Below are 20,063 nucleotides of genomic sequence, written 5' to 3' on the forward strand. Positions count from 1 at the left end.
ATACCTTGACTAAGTTCCATAATAAGCATTTTCTGCTTAGGGTAAGCAGAGCGATAAGCAATCTGATTAGTCAAGACTTCGAAACACAACAACTCTCCTTCTAGTTGAGGTAGAATGTTCAAACTTGGTGTAGGTGTTCATTAGGTGAATGCCTTGATGGAGTTTGATGATTAAGTGAGAGTGATGAAGCTCCGAGTATAGATTCATTATATCATTACCTTGACTAAGTTTGATGGTGAGAATTTTCTGCTTAGGCTAAGGATTGATAAGCAATTTGATTGGTCAAGACTTTGGAACATAACAACTCTGCTTTTTATTGAGGTAGAATGTTTAAACATCTATGTAGATGTTCATTAAGTGAATGTCTTGATTGAATTCAATGATTAACGTTTCGAGCTAAAGCTAAGCTGAGTTAAGCAATTTCATTGGTCAATGCTTTGGGACAAGATAACTTTGATTCTATCTGATAGAGAGTGATGAAACTTAGTGTATAGTTTATAATCAGTTTGATTGCTTGATACTTTTGAAAAAAATAAATGTGCGATTAATGTGTCATCTATTTATTTTGGGATTTTGGCGGAGGCCGGAGGACATAGGCCTCACTGTTGGCTTGTTAACTATTATAGTGAGAACTGACAACTTTTTATCTAATCTCCCATAATGTATCTTTAAGTATTACAGGGTTATCAAAATTACAGGTAAATGTGCTAATTGTTTAGATCATCTTTATTTGCCATGTGGCCTATTTTCACAAAGGCAACTTACTGGATCTACACCCTGTGAACAACCAGCTTGTATATTTACAGGAATAAGTACACTGCATGATGACGTTCGATATTAGCACGCATTGAAATGGGATCGAAGAGAGACCTCTGCGACGTTCTTTTGTGTTCTCTAATTCTATCATTTTGATCATTATGTAATGGGCTTATTCCATATTCCAGTCAGTAGTTTTGTCGGGTGGACTGTTGTATGTTTATGTTTGTTTGCACATGCGCAAAAATGGTATTCTTAAAAAAACATTGTGAGAACTGGGACTCTGAAACAATGTGTGAATAAGGATTAAAACAAATAATGTGACCAATTTCTACCGATAGGCCACTTATCGGCCAATTACCGATGTTGAAACCAATTATCGATCATCTCTATATAGTGGTTCTTTTAAGATGCTCTTGTATTGTCACAAGCTTTAAAACTATAAGAACTATAAATATAAGTGTGTTGATAAAATTTATTTTGTATTTTACAGGTCTTATAGTAATTATGAAGGTGGTGTATCACAAGGTAGTACTAGTAGTTATAATAGTGGTTATTCATATGAAGCAGGTCGTGGAGTAGCTACACCAGGTGTATGTGGTTTGTCAAATCTAGGCAATACATGCTTTATGAATTCGGCTCTGCAGGTATTTGTAGCATTTGTACTTTTGTGTTGAAATCTAATAGACTACAAACTGAATACAGAAACTGTAAATGCATTTGTTTTTGACTGTACTACATACCGATAAAATCCGAAAAATACTGAAAAAAAATTTGGGGTTGTAATTACTGATCAAATCCGGAAAATACCCCAAAATCACTAAATGCAGAAAAAACAACACCAATTACCCCAAAAAACCAAGGCCACACATAAAAATTGTTAGGTGGGCCATGGGTCAGACTGGGCCACGCAAAAAAATTTGTTTCGAACTCTAGGTCACGCATGAAAATGGTGGCCACTCTACAGTACGCACATCGCGATGGTTTGACAGGACACGATATCACCGTGTTTTCTACAGAGTGAATATCAAATAAATATTGAGTGACACTGCCTCGGTGTTAAAAACACGATCTGATCGTTTATTTGAAGTGAAGTACATGTATGGCTGTAATTGTTCTAGGGCTTTTTCATTAATGACCAACATTTCACAGCTATTTCAAAATTAAAACAGGAATAAACACATTTTTCAAACAACCCGATCACTGTCATTTTGTCTTCTGTCTTCTTCTAAACAGAAATATGCCTATACCAATACATTACTTCATTAAACATACATTATGCAAGAGCTAAATCTGATTATTGCAAGTCTTAATTTAGGCTTCAGATGTTATAGAAATTATAAATTAGATCTTTATTTAAACAAGCCCAAAACCAACTCTGTAGACCCACGGATGGCTCGGCTACAGCTTGGATTTAAATAGGATTTCACTGATTGATTAAATCAAAAATGGCGCTCCATGCGGAGATTATTAACCGTTACATTGACGTCATCAGTTAGATCGAGGCTAAATGATAGAGTGTACAAAGCGAGGCCGCTGTTGAGCGATGCCGCATGTCAGTCAATTTGATTGAAAGTTTGATATATACTATTCAAAAAAAGTAGGGGATATTTGATTTTTAAGTGTTATTAAAGTCACCTAATGAAACTGACGAAGAAACAAATGACAAAATGAAATGAAGTTCACATTCATTGATTTATTCCAAATGATCGTTAGACTAAGTAAGGCACAGACTGACCATTATAAGGGTAAAATGATACCCGGGGTCAAACAGCAAAGTTACCACAGCATCACAACCAAGTCAGTAACGGGTAAATCCTCCTCTGTTTGCCAAACAAGCATTGATTCGACGTGGCATACTCCTAATGAGACGGCTGTCATTTTGGTGCAGATTGTCCCATTCCTGTTGCAACGCAGCAGCAAGTTCTTGGACATTGGCAGGACGTTGTTGACGTTGACGTAACCTCTGTCCAAGCATGTCCCAGACATGCTCGATGGGGGAGAGGTCGGGACTCAGTGCTGGCCAAGGTAATGTGGTGATGTTTTGTTGTTGGAGGTAACCTGTAACGATCCTGGCCCTGTGACATCTTGCGTTGTCATCCTGGAAGATGAAACGGCGGCCATGACGTCGTGCGAACGGCACAACATGGACTGCCAAGATGTTGTCCCGGTAGTACTGGCCTGTAACACGCCCTGCAACAACATGTTAAGCCGTTCTTCCAGCAACAGTGATGCCTCCCCACACCATAACAGAACCACCCCCAAATCGATCATGTCTGATGACGTTAACGTCTTGGAAGCGCTCGTTTCGACGACGCCACACCCTCCTACGTCTGTCCAAAAAATCAACAGTGAACCTTGACTCATCTGAAAACATCACATTGCTCCAGCGTCGATTATCCCAGTGTTGACGATCCCTACACCAACGACGTCTTGCCTGAATGTCATGATCTCTCAAACAAGGGATCACGCGAGGACGTCGGGCGCGAAGGTGACCCCTATGCAGTCAATTCCGAATCGTCTGGCCACTCACTCTCACACCAGTGTCTGTTTGAAGACGAGCGCTGATCTGATTTGCTGTGATGACACGATTTCTCAAGGCCAAGGTACGGATAAATCGATCCTGGGCTTGAGTTGTTGCCCTTGGTCGACCTGAGCGTGGTCTGTCCTGTACAGATTGTGTATCACGGTATCTGGACCATAGCCTGCTTATGACAGACTGAGAAACATTCATCGTCCGCGCCACAACCGCCTGTGTTGTGCCGATCTGTAGCATGCCAAGGGCACGTAACCTTTCATTTTGGGTAAGCCGACGCATATCAAAATTTGTTTTCTGGTCACTAAAACAATTAAACTGATGTTTCCACCCTGGAATTCAATGCCACAATGACTGTAACATTCAAAGTCAGAGTCGTGCAAATCGTGGGTTGGACCCCCATGATGATCCCAAGCATCACCTGCATTCCATGCGGTAGCTATTGGTGCGTTTGGGCGTCACATGTAACTGGAAATGTTTCTTCTGTTAGGTTCTATAGTGACTTTTTTCGTAGTCATTTGCATATTTTAGTATTATGCCCCCAAAATCAAATATCCCCTACTTTTTTTGAATAGTATATATGGCCTTGATATTATGTTCAGTTGTGGTTAAAATGAGAGTTTGGATGTTGGTATTATACGCTCTTTTGTCACTTGCGTTTACAGAAAAATTGATAAACATCGCAGCTAACATCACCCCAGTTGAATTGCAGCCCCATTGGATCACTGTAGTGTTTCCTATTTGTCTGCTTTGGGAGTCACGTAGTCACGTTACAGTACAAGAGTACACGCAGGCTAACAAGAAGTCGGCTATAATTATGCCTCATTGATTTGGTCCAGTCCTTTCAAACTTTCGCTTCTTATCTATATAATAAAGTCTTATTTTTAATTTGTAGTAAAAATAAATGTGATACGAATTGAACTGCAACCCTGTCTCAAGCCATTGAAAACGTTACTCAAACGTCAATCAAACGATCGCCAAGGGTGAAGATATATTTGACTACCATTTCTAGTCAAATATTACAACGATGATAACTTTGTTCAGAATAAAGTAATTTGACTGAAATTTTCAATATATTCTTCTTTCATCGTCTACTTCTGAACTGTTATATCAAGAATGGCAAACTCTCTATTAAAATCTCCGATAATGTATCTTGAATAATAATATGTTCGACATTTTTTTACTCCCACATTTTCATGTGTACATATATTGTTGCCCTTGTCCATCCGGACGTCCGTCCACAGTTTGTTTGATCAAGCTCTACAGGTCACAATTCTTAACCGATTTTAGCGAAACTTGAAATATAGGTGTATCTCCAAAAGATCTTGGTTCCTTTCGATATTGGCATGTATCGGATCAAAACTTCATGGCCCCCAATTGTACGAAAAATCACATTTTTATCTTGTATACCCTCTAGAGGTCACAATTTTCATCCAATTTAGATGAAACTTGAAATGTATGTTTATAACCCAAAGATCTTGGTTCCTTTCGATATTCACGCATATCGGACTGCAATTTCCTGGATTATGGCCCTGATTGTACGAAAAATCTGATATATTGATTTATAAAAGTTATTGTCCAGCTCTAGTTAAACAAAACACTTATGCCTTAATACAGCTCCGTCGAGTTAGGATTTATGAAGTATGAATTTGTATGAGAGAATATTGTAGGAATGGCGATGATCTAGAGTCAAACGATATATTGGATTATTGCGGTATTTTTAATGGTAAAAAAAATATTGTCAATAAAATTTACATATTGCGATATATTGATTTATTGAAATTATTGTCCAGCCATACCACAAGATCGTGATAGTTTAAGGCAAAAGGTCAAAAGAGCTAACTATCAATCCTACATTATGTTGCATTACTCCAGAATCCACACTGGCCTCTTGGGGATGGCGGGAAAGTATATGATACTCACCCGATGCCCTGTGTCTAAGTGTTTAAACAACTTCTTAGTCCCAAAATAATATTATTTCTCAATCTGAGTGTGCAAGTCCCATAGATTACTCAAAATACTCAAGACCCTTGAGTTCTGACGCATGTTTTCTGAGATTAACGAGTCATACTGCGGAATACATTATTATAATATAGTGCGTTTACTTATAATGTATTATGATAGCTGTAATATACCTGTATGAAGGATAAGATTCATGGATATCTGGAACAATTTATGGTTGTTATAGGTGTAGGTCTGTAGTCCTGAAAATGCTTAATTTTCGTGTGCTATCTACTTTCAAATTAGTTCTATCACTCAGCTTGGAAAAGGCATATTCGTGTTTCTCGTCCCCCACAACCTCTGAAATGACGGAATCACACATGTATGTTGCTATCGGTATTGAAGGAACACTTATCGAGCCAATTTCTGTCGTCGTTTTGGATTTTGGTGGCCATATTGGAGCATCCATTTGCGAGATGAATCGGAAACTGTCCAAAATGGGTCCGGTGACCAATAAAACCTGTAAAATGTTATATTACAAGGGTCATTACGCCCACAATGTTTGTCAAGGTCCATTTAAGACCTTTTTTGGACGCCATCTTCAATTTTCGGCTCTCCTGGAGTTAGCCTGTGTTTTTCAGAGGTAGCAAACTACAAATATCTTCACTAGGGTCCCTTCTAAATTCTATCAGAAACCGTCGTCAAACCCTTTTTCCCGAGAAATGGCCACGGATCTGGGGGTTGTGACCCGTCTAACCGAGTAAGTTTTGTCATGAGCATTTTCTATTTAGGCTAAGTAGATTGATAATCAATTTGATTGGACGAGGCTTTTGAGATTCAAATTTAGTGAAAGTGTTCAGTGGTGAAACTTAGTGTATAGTTTCATTAGATCAATAACCAATTTTGAAAATGAGCATTTTATGCAGTGGATAGATCGTGATAAGAATTTTGATTGGTCAAGAGCATAATGCTAAGCAGAGATAAGCAATTTCATTGGCAGATGCTTTGGAACATAATGAGAGTTTGGTGTATAGTTTCATGAGCATTTTCAGCTTAGGCTAAGTTTGATTGCTCGTTGATTTGCAAAAAGGTAAATGTATAATATGTCTTTCATTTATTTTGGGATTGAGGTGTGGGACATCAGCCTGTCTCACTGTTGACTTGTTTTATATAGATTTGTTTATTATTTTTCAGTGTATGAGTAATGTACCAATGTTGTCAGAATATTTTTTGAGTAATAAATGGAAAGAAGAATTAAATCCAGAGAATCCATTAGGTATGAGAGGTGAAATAGCTGAGTCATATGCTGAACTTATACAAACTATTTGGAGTGGTAAATACATGTATACACTACCTAGAGCTTTCAAGGTAAATTTTTATTGATCATTTGATATTTTGTTTTACGTTGAATGCTGGAACAAGAAAAGTTATATCTGATCTGTATAAAATTTATATGAATTACAGTAAACTTCACATAAGTCGTATCTAATTGGACTGGCCAATTTTATCCGAGTTAGGCGAAGATCCGAGTTAGCCAAAGACCGAAATTCAAACTTAGCCCGATTAAAAATAAACTGCAAGAGCCGGATAATAATTGGTTCAAGGGCACATTTCAAGCTTTTGTTTGCGTGTGTGAGTAGATAACTTCCGTTTTGTCGCTATCTTTGAAAAATGTCCTAAATTTTCCCGTAAAGTGTCGCAGACAGCGAGTTTCGAATTTTCCGGAAAAATTCTATTATTTCGTTGCGTCATATAGACAGACTGATTTGAGTCAAAATGATAGGGGAAATTATTTTGGTGCTCTGTGCATGGAATACCTAACTGCGTTTTAGATCATCGGTTCAAATTCTGAACATACTGCCGATCAGACATGAGCGAAGGAAAAAAGCCGGAGTTAGATCAAATGGACCGAACATTTTGGTCGGAGTTGAGCAAAGATCCGACATGCATAACTTCATGGATTATGTCCCCTAATTGTACAAAAAATCATGTTTGTAGCCTGTGGATACTCTGGAGGTCACAATTTTCATCAGTTTTTCATGAAACTTGAAATGCATGGTAATAACTCAAAGATCTTGGTTCCTTTCAATATTTGCCCATATCGGATCACAACTTCCTGAATTATGGCCCCTAATTTTACGAAATTATCCGATTTAAAAAAAACAAAAACGTTGGAATATATCACATTGAAAATCAGACCTAAACAAATATGGTATATCAAGGTTGTGGACCGTCTAGAGGCCACAATTTTTATCTGATTTTGATGAAACTTGATATATAAATTATGTTTATAACCTAAAGATCTTGGTTACTTTGATGTTCGAGCATATCGGATCGTAACTTCCTGAATTATGGCCCTTGATTGTCTGAAAAATCATGTTTTTAGCTTGTGGTTCCTCTAGAGGTAACAATTTTTATCCGATTTAGAACACCGTTTGAATATATCACCCTTACAATCTAATGATGGCTGAATTCAAATTTCGTGAAAATCTGATAAAAACTGCCAGAAATGGTCGCCCCTCTTACGCAAATAGTGTAAATATATGGTATATCAAGGTTGTGGACCCTCTAGAAGCCAGAATTTTGATGAAACTTGAAATATATCTTTATAACTCAAAAGCCTTGGTTCCTTTCGATATATCGGATAGTAACTTCCTGATTGATGGCCCTTGATTATATGAAAAGTCGTTGGACTGCTCTAACGACTTAGCTTATGTGGCCGTATGTTTCGTTGCCTGGCAACCTATCTTTGTTTGAGGCTTGTAAATATGGTAAAAGATTTTTTTTTCTGTTTATCCATGTTAAAATATGAAGCATACCTGGGCTACTTACAATCAGCTTGTTAATGAAACCTGATGGTTGTGCAACAATACATTATATAATAGATAAATGATGGTATGATTAGTAACTTGCGATTATATATTTCAGTTATCTGTAGGCAGATTTGCACCACAGTTTTCTGGTTATCAGCAACAAGATTCCCAGGAATTGATGGCATTTTTGCTTGATGGTTTACATGAAGATTTAAATCGTATTAAATCTAAACCTTATGTTGAATTAACTGATGCTAATGATAGACCTGATGAGGTATGTTTATACAAACTTTATTAATTCTGACACTACTAAAATAACATTTCCATTAAATCTTACACTACCAAAATTACTTTTCCATTAAATCTTACACTACCCAAATTATACGTTTCCATTAAATCTTACAATACCAAAATTACTTTTCTACCAAAATTACTTTTCCATTTAATCTTACACTACCAAAATTATGTTTCCATTAAATCTTACACTACCAAAACAAGTGTTCCAGTAATGAAAAATGTGTATAACTTAGGCCCCCAAAAATAATATTTTTCAGGTAGTGTCTCAGCAATTAAAACAAGTCTCATGATTTGCGGAGATTGCTCTATTACATGTTTTGTGTTGTGTTTTAAAGTCTGGAATAGGCTATCATGTACACAATCCTGAAAAATGTTAAATGACAATCAGTGGAAAGAAATGAATTGAAATAACGTGCTACTGTTCTGCACCAACTGGGTTAATGAAGACAGACATAAGCCTACTCTTATATCAAATTCCATCTGTCAAGGGTTCTTTAATATACACGACTGTGTACATGGGACTTTGGTTTACCATCCCATGTGAACGACTATACGTTGTCCCTTGCCAGGCTCTCTAACCTACACCTCTGACAAATAGGAACCATGCTGGAAAATCATGATGAACTTTCTTGGGATCGAACATGTGACTGCCAGATTTGCAAGCCACCGTGTTACTCAGTAAGCCACCGTAGACACTGGAAAATTGTGATGAACTTCCGCGGTGAAACTGGGATCGAACATAGTACCTCCAGGTTAGCGAGCCAACATCTTACTCACTTTGTTACCTTGGCACCCGACAATCAGTAGGAATTGGAAATGAAGGCTTGTAAATGAACTTGTATTCAGCTTAATGTACAGTAATAGTAATGTTTAGATATGTAACACGTGGGTTGGAGACCTCTAATCTGTGGGTTTACCAGAGAATTTTATTTAATCTGAATCTCTAGACAATATTTCTGCTCATTTAGGTGCATACATATGTAGGATTAGAGTGGGGTAAGTCAGATCTCTGCAAAGTCTGTCTGACTACGCCCTAAAACTGGGGCTAATAATATGGTCATCAGTTACATGGCTGAAACATACCAGAAACAACGGTCTATACTTGGAAAATATAATTTTCAAAAATCTAGCCAAGGGCGTTCCCCAAATCAGTTCACTTTAAAGTCTGTCTGACCATGCCCTAAAAATGGGGATTTTTGTGAGGTCATTAGTTACACTGAAACTTAACATAAATTGTATCAGTGCATGGATAATGCGATTTTTGAAAATCTAACCAGAAATGTTGGGTCTTTCCTCAAGTCAGGGTGACCATTATAACTTAGTCCCACCCCATTCCCTTTATATAAAGCTTATAATAATGTATTATCAATGATACCTTTGTCAACCGCAGCAGGATTCAGTATATATTGACACAAAAGTTGAATAAATGTTTATTAGCTACATGTATGTGAAATCCTCAAATGAGAAATGGTATCAGGTGTTGTAAAAAGAGTAAGCATACCATACCCAATTATAATAATAAGTCCATGTATATCGTGCTAATTCCACATATAGTCGTGCTCATAGCGCTACAAAACACATAATCACTTTTGCAAATATTTTTCAAATAAGTATGTTTTCAATCTGGGTTTAAAGGAGTGATGGACTGGATCGAAGATTTTCAGGCAGCGAGTTCCACTTATTGGCAGCAACAACACTAAAGTAAATGAGCGAGCTCCAAAGGAGCTGGGTTTATATTTTGAAACAACAATGTTGTTCTTAGTACTTTATCTTAGATTTTTCGATGGCATGTAAGGTACCATAATTCACGACACACTGCACTAATTATAGCTAACTAAATGAATAGATAGTTAGGCCTAGTATTAAATTTAAGTCTTCAAACATTCTGTTTTCATCTTGTGGCACATCACAACCCCCATTCAACAATACATTTTTGTTTCTATATTTACAGGTTGTAGCTAAAGAAGCATGGGACAACTATAGGAAACGTAATGATTCAGTGATAATTGATACATTTCATGGATTATTGAAATCAACTGTTAAATGTCCTCAGTGTAATAAAATATCAGTGACTTTTGATCCCTTCTGTTATTTATCTCTGCCATTACCCATAAAGAAAGAAAGACAGATGAGTGTTACATGGGTACCATTAAGTCCTGAAGAAAAACCACAAGTTGTAAGTAGTCTTAACGTTTGATAAGCCCAGAAGCATTCAATGCTTCATTAAATGAGAAATGTTATGCATTCTGTATTTTTTAGGTATAATTGACAGAAAATAAAAACAAATAAAAGAAAATTTGTATACATTATGTCTATGTGTTTTTATATGCCTACATGGAAATGTGAATCTTAAATATAAATAGAGATGAATCCAAAACCATTTCAATAACATAAACTTTGATGGGATCCAAGTAAAAAAACATTTATATTTTCATGAACTTTCGTCTTTCTCATAAAATTATCATAAAAAAGAAAAATATCATAAAAGATATGAAATTTCGCTATTTCTCATAAAATTATCACAAAATCAGATGAACAATTTTCAAAATATAAAATTAAAGGGACTATCCCGATTAGAAAAGAGTCTCAAAAATTAAAGTCCGAGTACATATGAAATTTAAGCACCAAAATATATAGGAATGGTGTATTGACCATGTCTCAAAATTTCAGCTCAAAATATTGAGTCGTTTGGACGTGAACGTCAAAACTGCTTATCCGGACACGTAACCCTTTTAAGATTTCGGGTCAATTTTTTCGTTGGGTGACCTGATAATCGATTCCCGTTTCTTGAGAGGTCTATACAGTGAATGACCCATGTGCTGTACTTGATAGTGGACGGTAAATTTCACCTACACATTATTTTTATAAACAAAAGGTATGGTTTTATCCAGACACCGTATAATACAGTTTGGGACACCGGTCTCCATTTCCAGATGAAGACTGACGGGTTTAAGTTGTTTGCAAAAGTATCAAAAATATTGAGTTAGTTGCTCGGCCCGTAGGTAGTGGGTTTTAAGGCATTTTAACACAAAATTAAGCGGTTTTATTCTCCAAAAAATTATCGGGATTGGCCCTTTAACCATAAATCACTACTCCCAATAATAAATTTCTATACTAATAAATCTGGATGTTAATTAGAAAATCATCCAGGTATTTTATGACCCCCAGTTTGCTATCCTCTTTCAATTTCTATTTGACAGTGTTCAGTCAATGTTATGTGGGTATATAAACATAGGAGAAGATGACTGTGACCATCAATACCACCAATTCTTATCCGTATACCACTGGCTGAACACTACTTCATGGACAGGAGATAAGTTATTTACTGTCAGTGCAGCTATATGAAAAAAATCATAATGATAAAAACATAAAAAGCCATGACATGTGATAAAAACATTATAAAAATAATCATAAAATTTGAGCTTTCATAAAGATATAAATTTTTGACAAAAATCTATGTACGGTCCCTGCATCTAGAATTATGGCCCTTGTTTTACTTTACTGAACCTTGTGAAAGTTTGAATGACAAAAGTTACCATCCAATCTGTATGAAAATTATATGCACTATTTGAATTAGTGAAATGAGGAAGCCTATTAAATTTCAGAAATTTCCGTTAATTACTGAGTTATGACCCTTGTTTCACTTCGTTTAAACTTGTGAATGACCCTTGTTTCACTTTGTTTAAACTTGTGAATGTTTGAACGACAAAAGTTATCATCCGATCTGTATGAAATTTATATGCATCATTTAAACATACATTATGCAAGAGCTAAATCTGCCTATTGCAGGTCTTTCTTTAAGCTTGAAATGTTATCTAAATTATTAATTAGACATTAATTAACTAATCTAGACCATAATCAACTCTCGATGTCAATGCTAGCCTGATATACTTATTGGATTAGGATCCGATTTGCTGCTCAGCTTCCATTCATGATTTAATCATGAAATAGATAATCGAGACTATGTTTTTTATCGTACTGACTTTAGCAATGATTATCGAGGCTAGGCCGAAAATTCAATCGCTAAAATCTTGGTTCAGAGTGGATCAATTTGACTGACATTTTCAGCAAATTCCCTTTACATTATCTAGTTTGTAACTTTTATATATAGTTTGTAACTTTTATATATAGTGAGAACTGCCAGCTCTTTATCTAATCTCCCGTAATGTATCTTTAAATTAGTGAAACGAAGAATCCTATTGAATTTCAGCAATTTCCGTCAATTAGTTTACTTCTAGAGAATTATGACCCTTGTTTTACTTTGTTGAACCTTGTGAAAGCTTGAATGACAAAAGTTATCATCCAATCTGTATGAAAATTGTATGCATTATTTAGATTATTGAAAGTAAGAATCCTATTGAATTTCAGCAATTTCCGTTAATTTCTTGTAGAGTTAAGGCCCTTGTTTCAGTTTGTAGAACCTTGTGAACCCTCAAATGATGAAAACTATAATCCGATTTGTACGAAATTGACTTGTAAATGCCTCCCATTACCTACAAACTAATAAATATGCGACAACCCTTGTCGACTGTTTGGACGATTTAGCTACTGTGGGCACATGTTTTGTTGCCTGGCAATATATCTTTACATGATAATATATTATTAGCCCAACATCATTATAGTCTGTATAATGAATTTTATATGATTTCAGATTCGATTAACAGTGCCTAAATCTGGATGTGTAGGTGATTTAACCAAAGCCTTGTCAAAAATGGTAGATGTTCCACATAAAATGGTAAATAATTACAAACATTTTGAACACATCTAGCATTTTGGAGGGGAGGGCTAACTATATTTTTCTACCATGTTTTCTGTATTCAGAATGTTATTTTGTCTTAAACTCACAGTTATCATCTGATCTGTATGAAATGTATATGCATTATTTAGATAAGTAAAACAAAGATCCCTTTTGGATTTCAGCATTTTCCGTTTACATCTTCCTCCTAGTGTTTGGCCCTTTTTTCACTTTGTTGAAACTTGTTAACATTCTTTCAACATAAGATATCATCCGATCGGTATAAAATATATATGCTTTATTTAGATCAGTAAAACAAAGAATCCTATTAAATTTCAAGATTGTACGTTAATTAATTCTAGAGTTATGGCCCTTTATTGAACCTTGTGAACGTTCTATCAATAAAAGTTATCATCCTATCTGTATGAAAGTTATATGTATTGTTTAGATTAGTAAAGCGAAGAAATCTATTGAATTTCACCTCTTTCTAGTTATGTCTTCTAGAGTTATGGCCTTGTTTCACTTTGTTTAAAACCACTTGTGAACGCTATAACGACAAAAGTTATCCGATCTGTATTAAATTTACATGCAGTATTAAGATTAGTAAAACGAAAAAGCCTACTGAATTCCAGCAATTTTTGTTTCTAACTTCTAGAGTTGTGCCCTTGTTTCACTTTGTTAAACCCTTTGTGAACAACAAAAGTTTTCTTTCAATCTGTATAAAATTGATATCATTGTCTTGTAAAAGTTGAAAGCTCCCATTACCTACAAAGGAATAAATATGTGATAACTCTTACTGGCTGCTCGGATAATTTAGCTGCAGTGGGCGTATGTTTCGTTGCTTGGCAACCTATCTTTTAGCTTGTTCTCTTTCCATCGCTTGCAAAGTGTCTGCTTATTTTGCATGGCAACTGTTTGTTGTTTTGTTTGTGAAGCATTGTGGTTACAAAAGGACAAACATTGATATTCAGTTATGACCTCTTTTCAATTTGTAAAATGGGTTCGTCCGTGTCTGTCTGTCCGTCACACTTTTTGGGACACAATAACTCTCCTAATTGACCTAGAGAAATGAAATGAAATGGGGTTTAACGTCCTACTGTTCTGCTCCTATACTGGGCTAATGAAGACGAGCATACGCCATACAGTGTGCTATGAGGAAAATTTTGCCCGGGCAGCGGCACTATCGCCTACTCTTATATCGAATTCCAACTGCCAGGGGATCTTTTACGTGCATTCCAATATATACACGGGACCCCGGTTTTTCATATCATCCGAAGGACTAGACAGCTGTCCTTGTCAGGCCCTCCGTCCTGCATCACTGACAAGGGGAAACCACGCCAGAAAATCTGGATGAACTTTCTCGGCCAATGCAGGGATCGAACACCCAACCTCCAAACTTGGTATAGGTGTTTATTTAGTCAATGCTTTGATAGAGTTCGAAGATGAGCATTTTCTGCTCAGGTTAAGCAGAACGATAACCAATTTCATTAGTTGAGACTTTGGAACACAATAACTCTCGTTCTAATTGAGCTAGAATGTTCACACTTGGCATAGGTGTTTATTAGGTGAATGCCTTGATGGAGTTTGAAGATCAGAATTTTCTGCTAAGGTTAAGCAGAGATAAGCAATTTGATTGGTTGATGCTTTGGGACACGATAACTTTAGTTCTAATTAAGTGAGAGTGATGACACTTGGTGTATAGTTTTATCACATCGATACCTTGGCTTAGTTCGATAATGAGGACACTCTGCTCGGGGTAAGCAGAGCGATAAGAAATTTGATTGGTCGAGACTTTGTAACACAATAACTCTCCTTCTAATTGAGGTAGAATCTTCAAACTTGGTGTAGGCGTTCATTAGGGGAATGCCTTGATCTAGTTTGATGATAAACATTTTCTGCTTACAGTAAGGAGAGATAAGCAATCTGATTGGTTGATGCTTTGGGGCACGTTAGCTTTGGTTATAATTGAGAGTGATGAAACTCTTTGAGTATAGATTAATTATATCATTACCTTGACTAAGTTTGATGTTGAGAATTTTCAGCGTAGGCTAAGGAGCGATAAGCAATTTGATTGGTCAAGACTTTGGAACATAACAACTCTGCTTTTAATTGAAGTAGAATGTTTAAACTTGATGTAGATGTTCATTAGGTGAATGACTTGACTGAGTTCAATGATTAACATTTCGAGCTAAAGCTAAGCAGAGCTAAGCAATTTCATTTGTCAATGCTTTAGGACAAGATAACTTTGATTCTATCTGATAGAGAGCGATGAAACTTAGTGTATAGTTGATGATCAGTTTGATTGCTTAATACTTTTGAAAAAAATAAATGCGATAAATTAATATGTGTCATCTATTTATTTTGGGATTTTGGCGGGGGACATCAGCTTCACTGTTGGCTTGTTTCAAGCTTGTTTTCTTGATGGCAGCCTTATCAAATTTGGTCAATATCCAAGTTTTCCTTTGAGATTAGCTCTTATTGGCTGTGTGTGTGTATTTCCACACTTAGCTTGGCTATCTTTTTCTGTTGAAGAGTTATTGAGCCTTCACGTCTGAAAAATCATTGGGAGCTGAAAAAAGCTATCCTCGAATCACTCTCTTGGAAATAAGGACAAGGGATGACATGTGTAATCACATGTAATGTTCTTTATTTGAAGAAGTAGACGGGTCAGCATGCTTTCTTTATAAAAGAACGTAATTTTGTAGGAATATTATACATAAATTTTAATACCGTACAGGAATTAAATATGAAAAATAGCGAGGTGCACATATTTTTATTACGTACAAATTTGGATATTTTGTGCCCGTTTGTACACTTGTTAAAAGTTGTTGCAGTAAATAAACTTTGAATTTGGCATTGCGTTTTTAATGGCTTTGAGTATATGTTCTGCAATTTCTGACATTTTTTTGTGGAAATAAAATACACAGTTCAGCAGAGCGATTACATAGGACCGAAGTGGGCAATAAAATACGCACCTCGATTGGGATTGAGGTGAGCGGTGAAACACGACAGCGACAGAGCGTCTTGCTTGTGAATGCCTGAGTTATGTTGTATTTTCAGATTGAGTTCTTTTTAGTTGAATGACTGAATTTTTGTTGTAATATTATTCGATTGATGTTTTTATACGCCCACATTGAAATGTGGTCGTCCGTCGGTCAGAGTTAATATCCGATTGACTTTAAATTTATACACAGTGTTTAAGGTCATGAGACGAAGAAGCCTATTGATTTTCAGCAATTTCCGATAATTACTTCCAGAGTTATGGCCCTTGATCAATTCAAAAAATCTTATGGATGCTCTAGAGGTCAAAGTTAATATCCGATTGACTTTAAATTTATACACAGTGTTTAAGGTCATCAGATGAAGAAGCCTATTGATTTTCAGCGATTTCCGATAATTACTGCCAGAGTTATGGCCCTTGATCACTTTGATAAATTTTGTGGACGCTCTAGAGGCTAAAGTTAATATCTGATTGAGTTTAAATTTATACACAGTGTTTAAGGTCATGAGACGAAGAAGTTTATTCATTTTCAGCGATTTTCGATAATTACTGCCAGAGTTATGGCCCTTGATCACTTTGAAAAATCTTGTAAATGCTCTAGAGGCTAAAGTTAATATCTGATTGACTTTAGATTTATACACAGTGTTTAAGGTCATAAGACGAAGAAGCCTATTGATTTTCAGCGATTCCCGATAATTACTGCCAGAGTTATGGCCCTTGATCACTTTGAAAAATCTTGTGGACGCTCTAGAGGCTAAAGTTAATATCTGATTGAGTTTAAATTTATACACAGTGTTTAAGGTCATGAGACGAAGAAGTTTATTCATTTTCAGCGATTTTCGATTATTACTGCCAGAGTTATGGCCCTTGATCACTTTGAAAAAATCTTGTAAAGGCTCTAGAGGCTAAAGTTAATATCCGATTGACTTTAAATTTATACACAGTGTTTAAGGTCATTAGACGAAGAAGCCTATCGATTTTCAGCAATTTCCAATAATTACTGCCAGAGTTATGGCCCTTGATCACTTTGAAAAATCTTGTGGACGCTCTAGAGGCTAAAGTTAATATCCGATTGAGTTTAAATTTATATACAGTGTTAAAGGTCTAAAGACGAAGATTTTCGATAATTACTGCCAGAGTTATGGCCCTTGATCACTTCAAAAAATCTTGTAAATGCTCTAGAGGCTAAAGTTAATATCTGATTGACTTTAAATTGATACAGACTGTTTGAGGTCATGAGACGAAGAATCATATTGATTTTCAACGATTTCCGATAATTACTGCCAAAGTTATGGCCCTTGATCACTTTTAAAAACATTGTGACCCTCTAGAAGCTAAAGTTATCATCCGATTGACTTCAGATTCATACACAGAGTTTAAGGTCTTGAGACAAACAAGTATATTGATTTGCAATGAATTTTTATGACTTGAACAGCTAAATCCATGATGTTAAAAGTTTCCTATACTAAACGTTAGCATGGGGCAAAACTTTATAAAAACCAAACCAATTCTAATGGTTTTCTGATAATTACTTAATGAGTTGTTACTCTTAATCAGATTTTAATGTATTATAAATGTTTCATTACCGAAAAAGTAAAAATATGTGACAATTCTTGTTGACCGCCCGGACGATTTAGCTGCTGTGGGCGTATGTTTCAATGCCTGGCAACCTATCTTTAATATTTACTAGATCAAGATAACAGATGTATATAATCATCGATTCCATAAAGTGTTTAAAGAGGAAGAAGGTCTCAATCATATATTAGAGAGAGATATTATTTATGCGTAAGTATGTTTTTGGAAATAGACTTAGATGTCAACATCCCTTGATTTGTTTGTTTGATTCCATCATTTCTGGGATTCCATCATTACCATTCCAAACAAACAAATGCAAGTTTGCATTCATGGAAACAAATTTAACTTAGTTTTTGATCTATAATTTTGTATCTGGAACATATCTCATAAGCTTTCAAGATAGATGTTTTAAATTTTGTATATACATGGTAGTTACGTTTGTATATACATGGTAGTTACGTCTTTTGCATACCAAATTTCTGATTTTGATAACTTTTGTTTTCAATGGAAACAAAATTTACTTTTTTGTGGAGCATATCTCATAAATTGTTTAAGAATAAGATATGGTAATTAAACAACATGTCCACGACTAGTATTTGGTTGTTGATTACCAATAACACAGAGATTGTTTATCCCCCTACCTTCCAAAACATGTCCAGACATGCAGGATATCAATGACTGAGGAAGTATATTGAGATATAACAGTTTGTTTTTAATTATAGATATGAGGTATGTGTAAAGAATACAGAGGATGATCCTAATATAGTAGTTTTACCTATATACTTCAGAGACAAGGGGTAAGATAACTTACAATTCTTACCTTATAACATGCTCAAGATCATTTTAATATGCCCACATTTTCATGTGGACGTATATTGTCGTCGCCCCTGTCCGTCCGTATGTCCGTCCCTCCGTTCGTCCACAATTGTTTGTGGACTCTCTACAGGTCACAATTCTTATCCGATTTTGACGAAACTTGAAATATAGGTTTATCCCCAAATGATCTTGGCTGCTTTCGATATTGGCATGTATCGGATCGAAATTTCATGGATTATGGCCCCTGATTGTACGAAAAATCCCGTTTTTAGCTTGTGGACCCTATAGAGGTCACAATTTTTATATGATTTTGTTGAAACTTGAAATGTAAGTTTATAACCCAAAGATCTCAGTTCCTTTCGATATTTACACATATCGGACTGTAACTTTATGAATTGTGGCCCCAGATTTTACGAAAAATCGTGTTTTTAGCTTGTGGACCCTATAGAGGTCATGATTTTTATCCGATTTAAAAAAACGTATTATTATATCACCATTACAGCCTAAAGACGGCTGAGTTCAAATTTCGTGAAAATCGGACCGAAATTGCCGGACACAATGGCCACCGTTCGTACGCAAATAGTGTAAAAATATGGTAAATCAAGGTTGTGGACCGGTCACAATTTTATTTCGATTTTGATGAAACTTGTAATGCATGTTTATAACCTAAAGATAATGGTTCCTTTCGATATTTGCGCATATTGGATAGTAACTTCCTGAATTATGGCCCCTGATTGTACGCAAAATCACATTTTTATACGCCCACATTTTCATGTGGACGTATATTGTCGTCGCTCCTGTCCGTCCGTCCACAATTGTTTGTGAACAGTCTACAGGTCACAATTTTTATCCGATTTCAATGAAACGTGAAATATAGGTTTATCACCCTAAGATCTTGGGTCCTTTCAATATTGGCATTTATCAGACTGTAACTTCATGGATTATGGCCCCTGATTCTACGAAAATTCACATTTTTAGCTTGTGAACACTGTAGAGGTCACAATTTTTATCCGATTTGGTTTAAACTTGAAATGTATGCTTATAACCCAAAGATCTCGGTTCCTTTCAATATTCGCACATATCGGAACGTAACTTCCTGAATTATGGCCCCTGATTGTACGAAAAATCACGTTTTTAGCTTGTGGATCCTATAGAGGTCATAATTTTTATCCGATTTAAAAAAACGTATTATTATATCACCGTTAAACCCTAAGGACGGCCGAGTTGGAATTTCATGAAAATCGACCCAAAACAGCCCTTCGTTCTCAAATAGCATAAAAATATGGTATATCAAGGTTGTGGACCCTTAGAGGTCACAATTTTTATCCGATTTTGTTGAAACTTGAAATGTAAGTTTATAACCCAAAGATCTCGGTTCCTTTCGATATTCGCGCATATCGGACTGTAACTTCCTGCACTATGGCCCCTGATTGTACGAAAAATTGAGGTTTTAGCTTGTGGACCCTATAGAGGTCATAATTTTTATCCGATTTAAAAGCTGTATTATTATTTCACCGTTACACCCTTGTAATTGTAATCACTTCCTTTTTAGCTTGTTCTCTATCCATCTCTCGAAAATGTGGACATATCCTG

The 20,063-nt window shown here is 35.8% G+C and overlaps 1 protein-coding gene across 2 annotated transcripts in view; it reads left to right on the forward strand.

Annotated features, from left to right (window-relative positions):
• The window catches only part of LOC126828342 (ubiquitin carboxyl-terminal hydrolase 4), an 89,873-nt gene that overhangs the window by 33,507 nt on the left and 36,303 nt on the right, over positions 1-20,063 (forward strand). For both annotated transcript variants that reach the window (XM_050558044.1, XM_050558045.2), the window contains exons 7-13: positions 1,250-1,403; positions 6,428-6,601; positions 8,162-8,320; positions 10,295-10,519; positions 12,995-13,078; positions 17,770-17,864; positions 18,377-18,451. In XM_050558044.1, coding sequence (XP_050414001.1) covers positions 1,250-1,403; positions 6,428-6,601; positions 8,162-8,320; positions 10,295-10,519; positions 12,995-13,078; positions 17,770-17,864; positions 18,377-18,451 — 966 coding nt within the window. The remainder of the gene's footprint in view (positions 1-1,249; positions 1,404-6,427; positions 6,602-8,161; positions 8,321-10,294; positions 10,520-12,994; positions 13,079-17,769; positions 17,865-18,376; positions 18,452-20,063) is intronic.

The sequence above is a fragment of the Patella vulgata genome, chromosome 7, assembly GCF_932274485.2.
Source record: "Patella vulgata chromosome 7, xgPatVulg1.2, whole genome shotgun sequence".
NCBI lineage: Eukaryota > Metazoa > Mollusca > Gastropoda > Patellidae > Patella > Patella vulgata.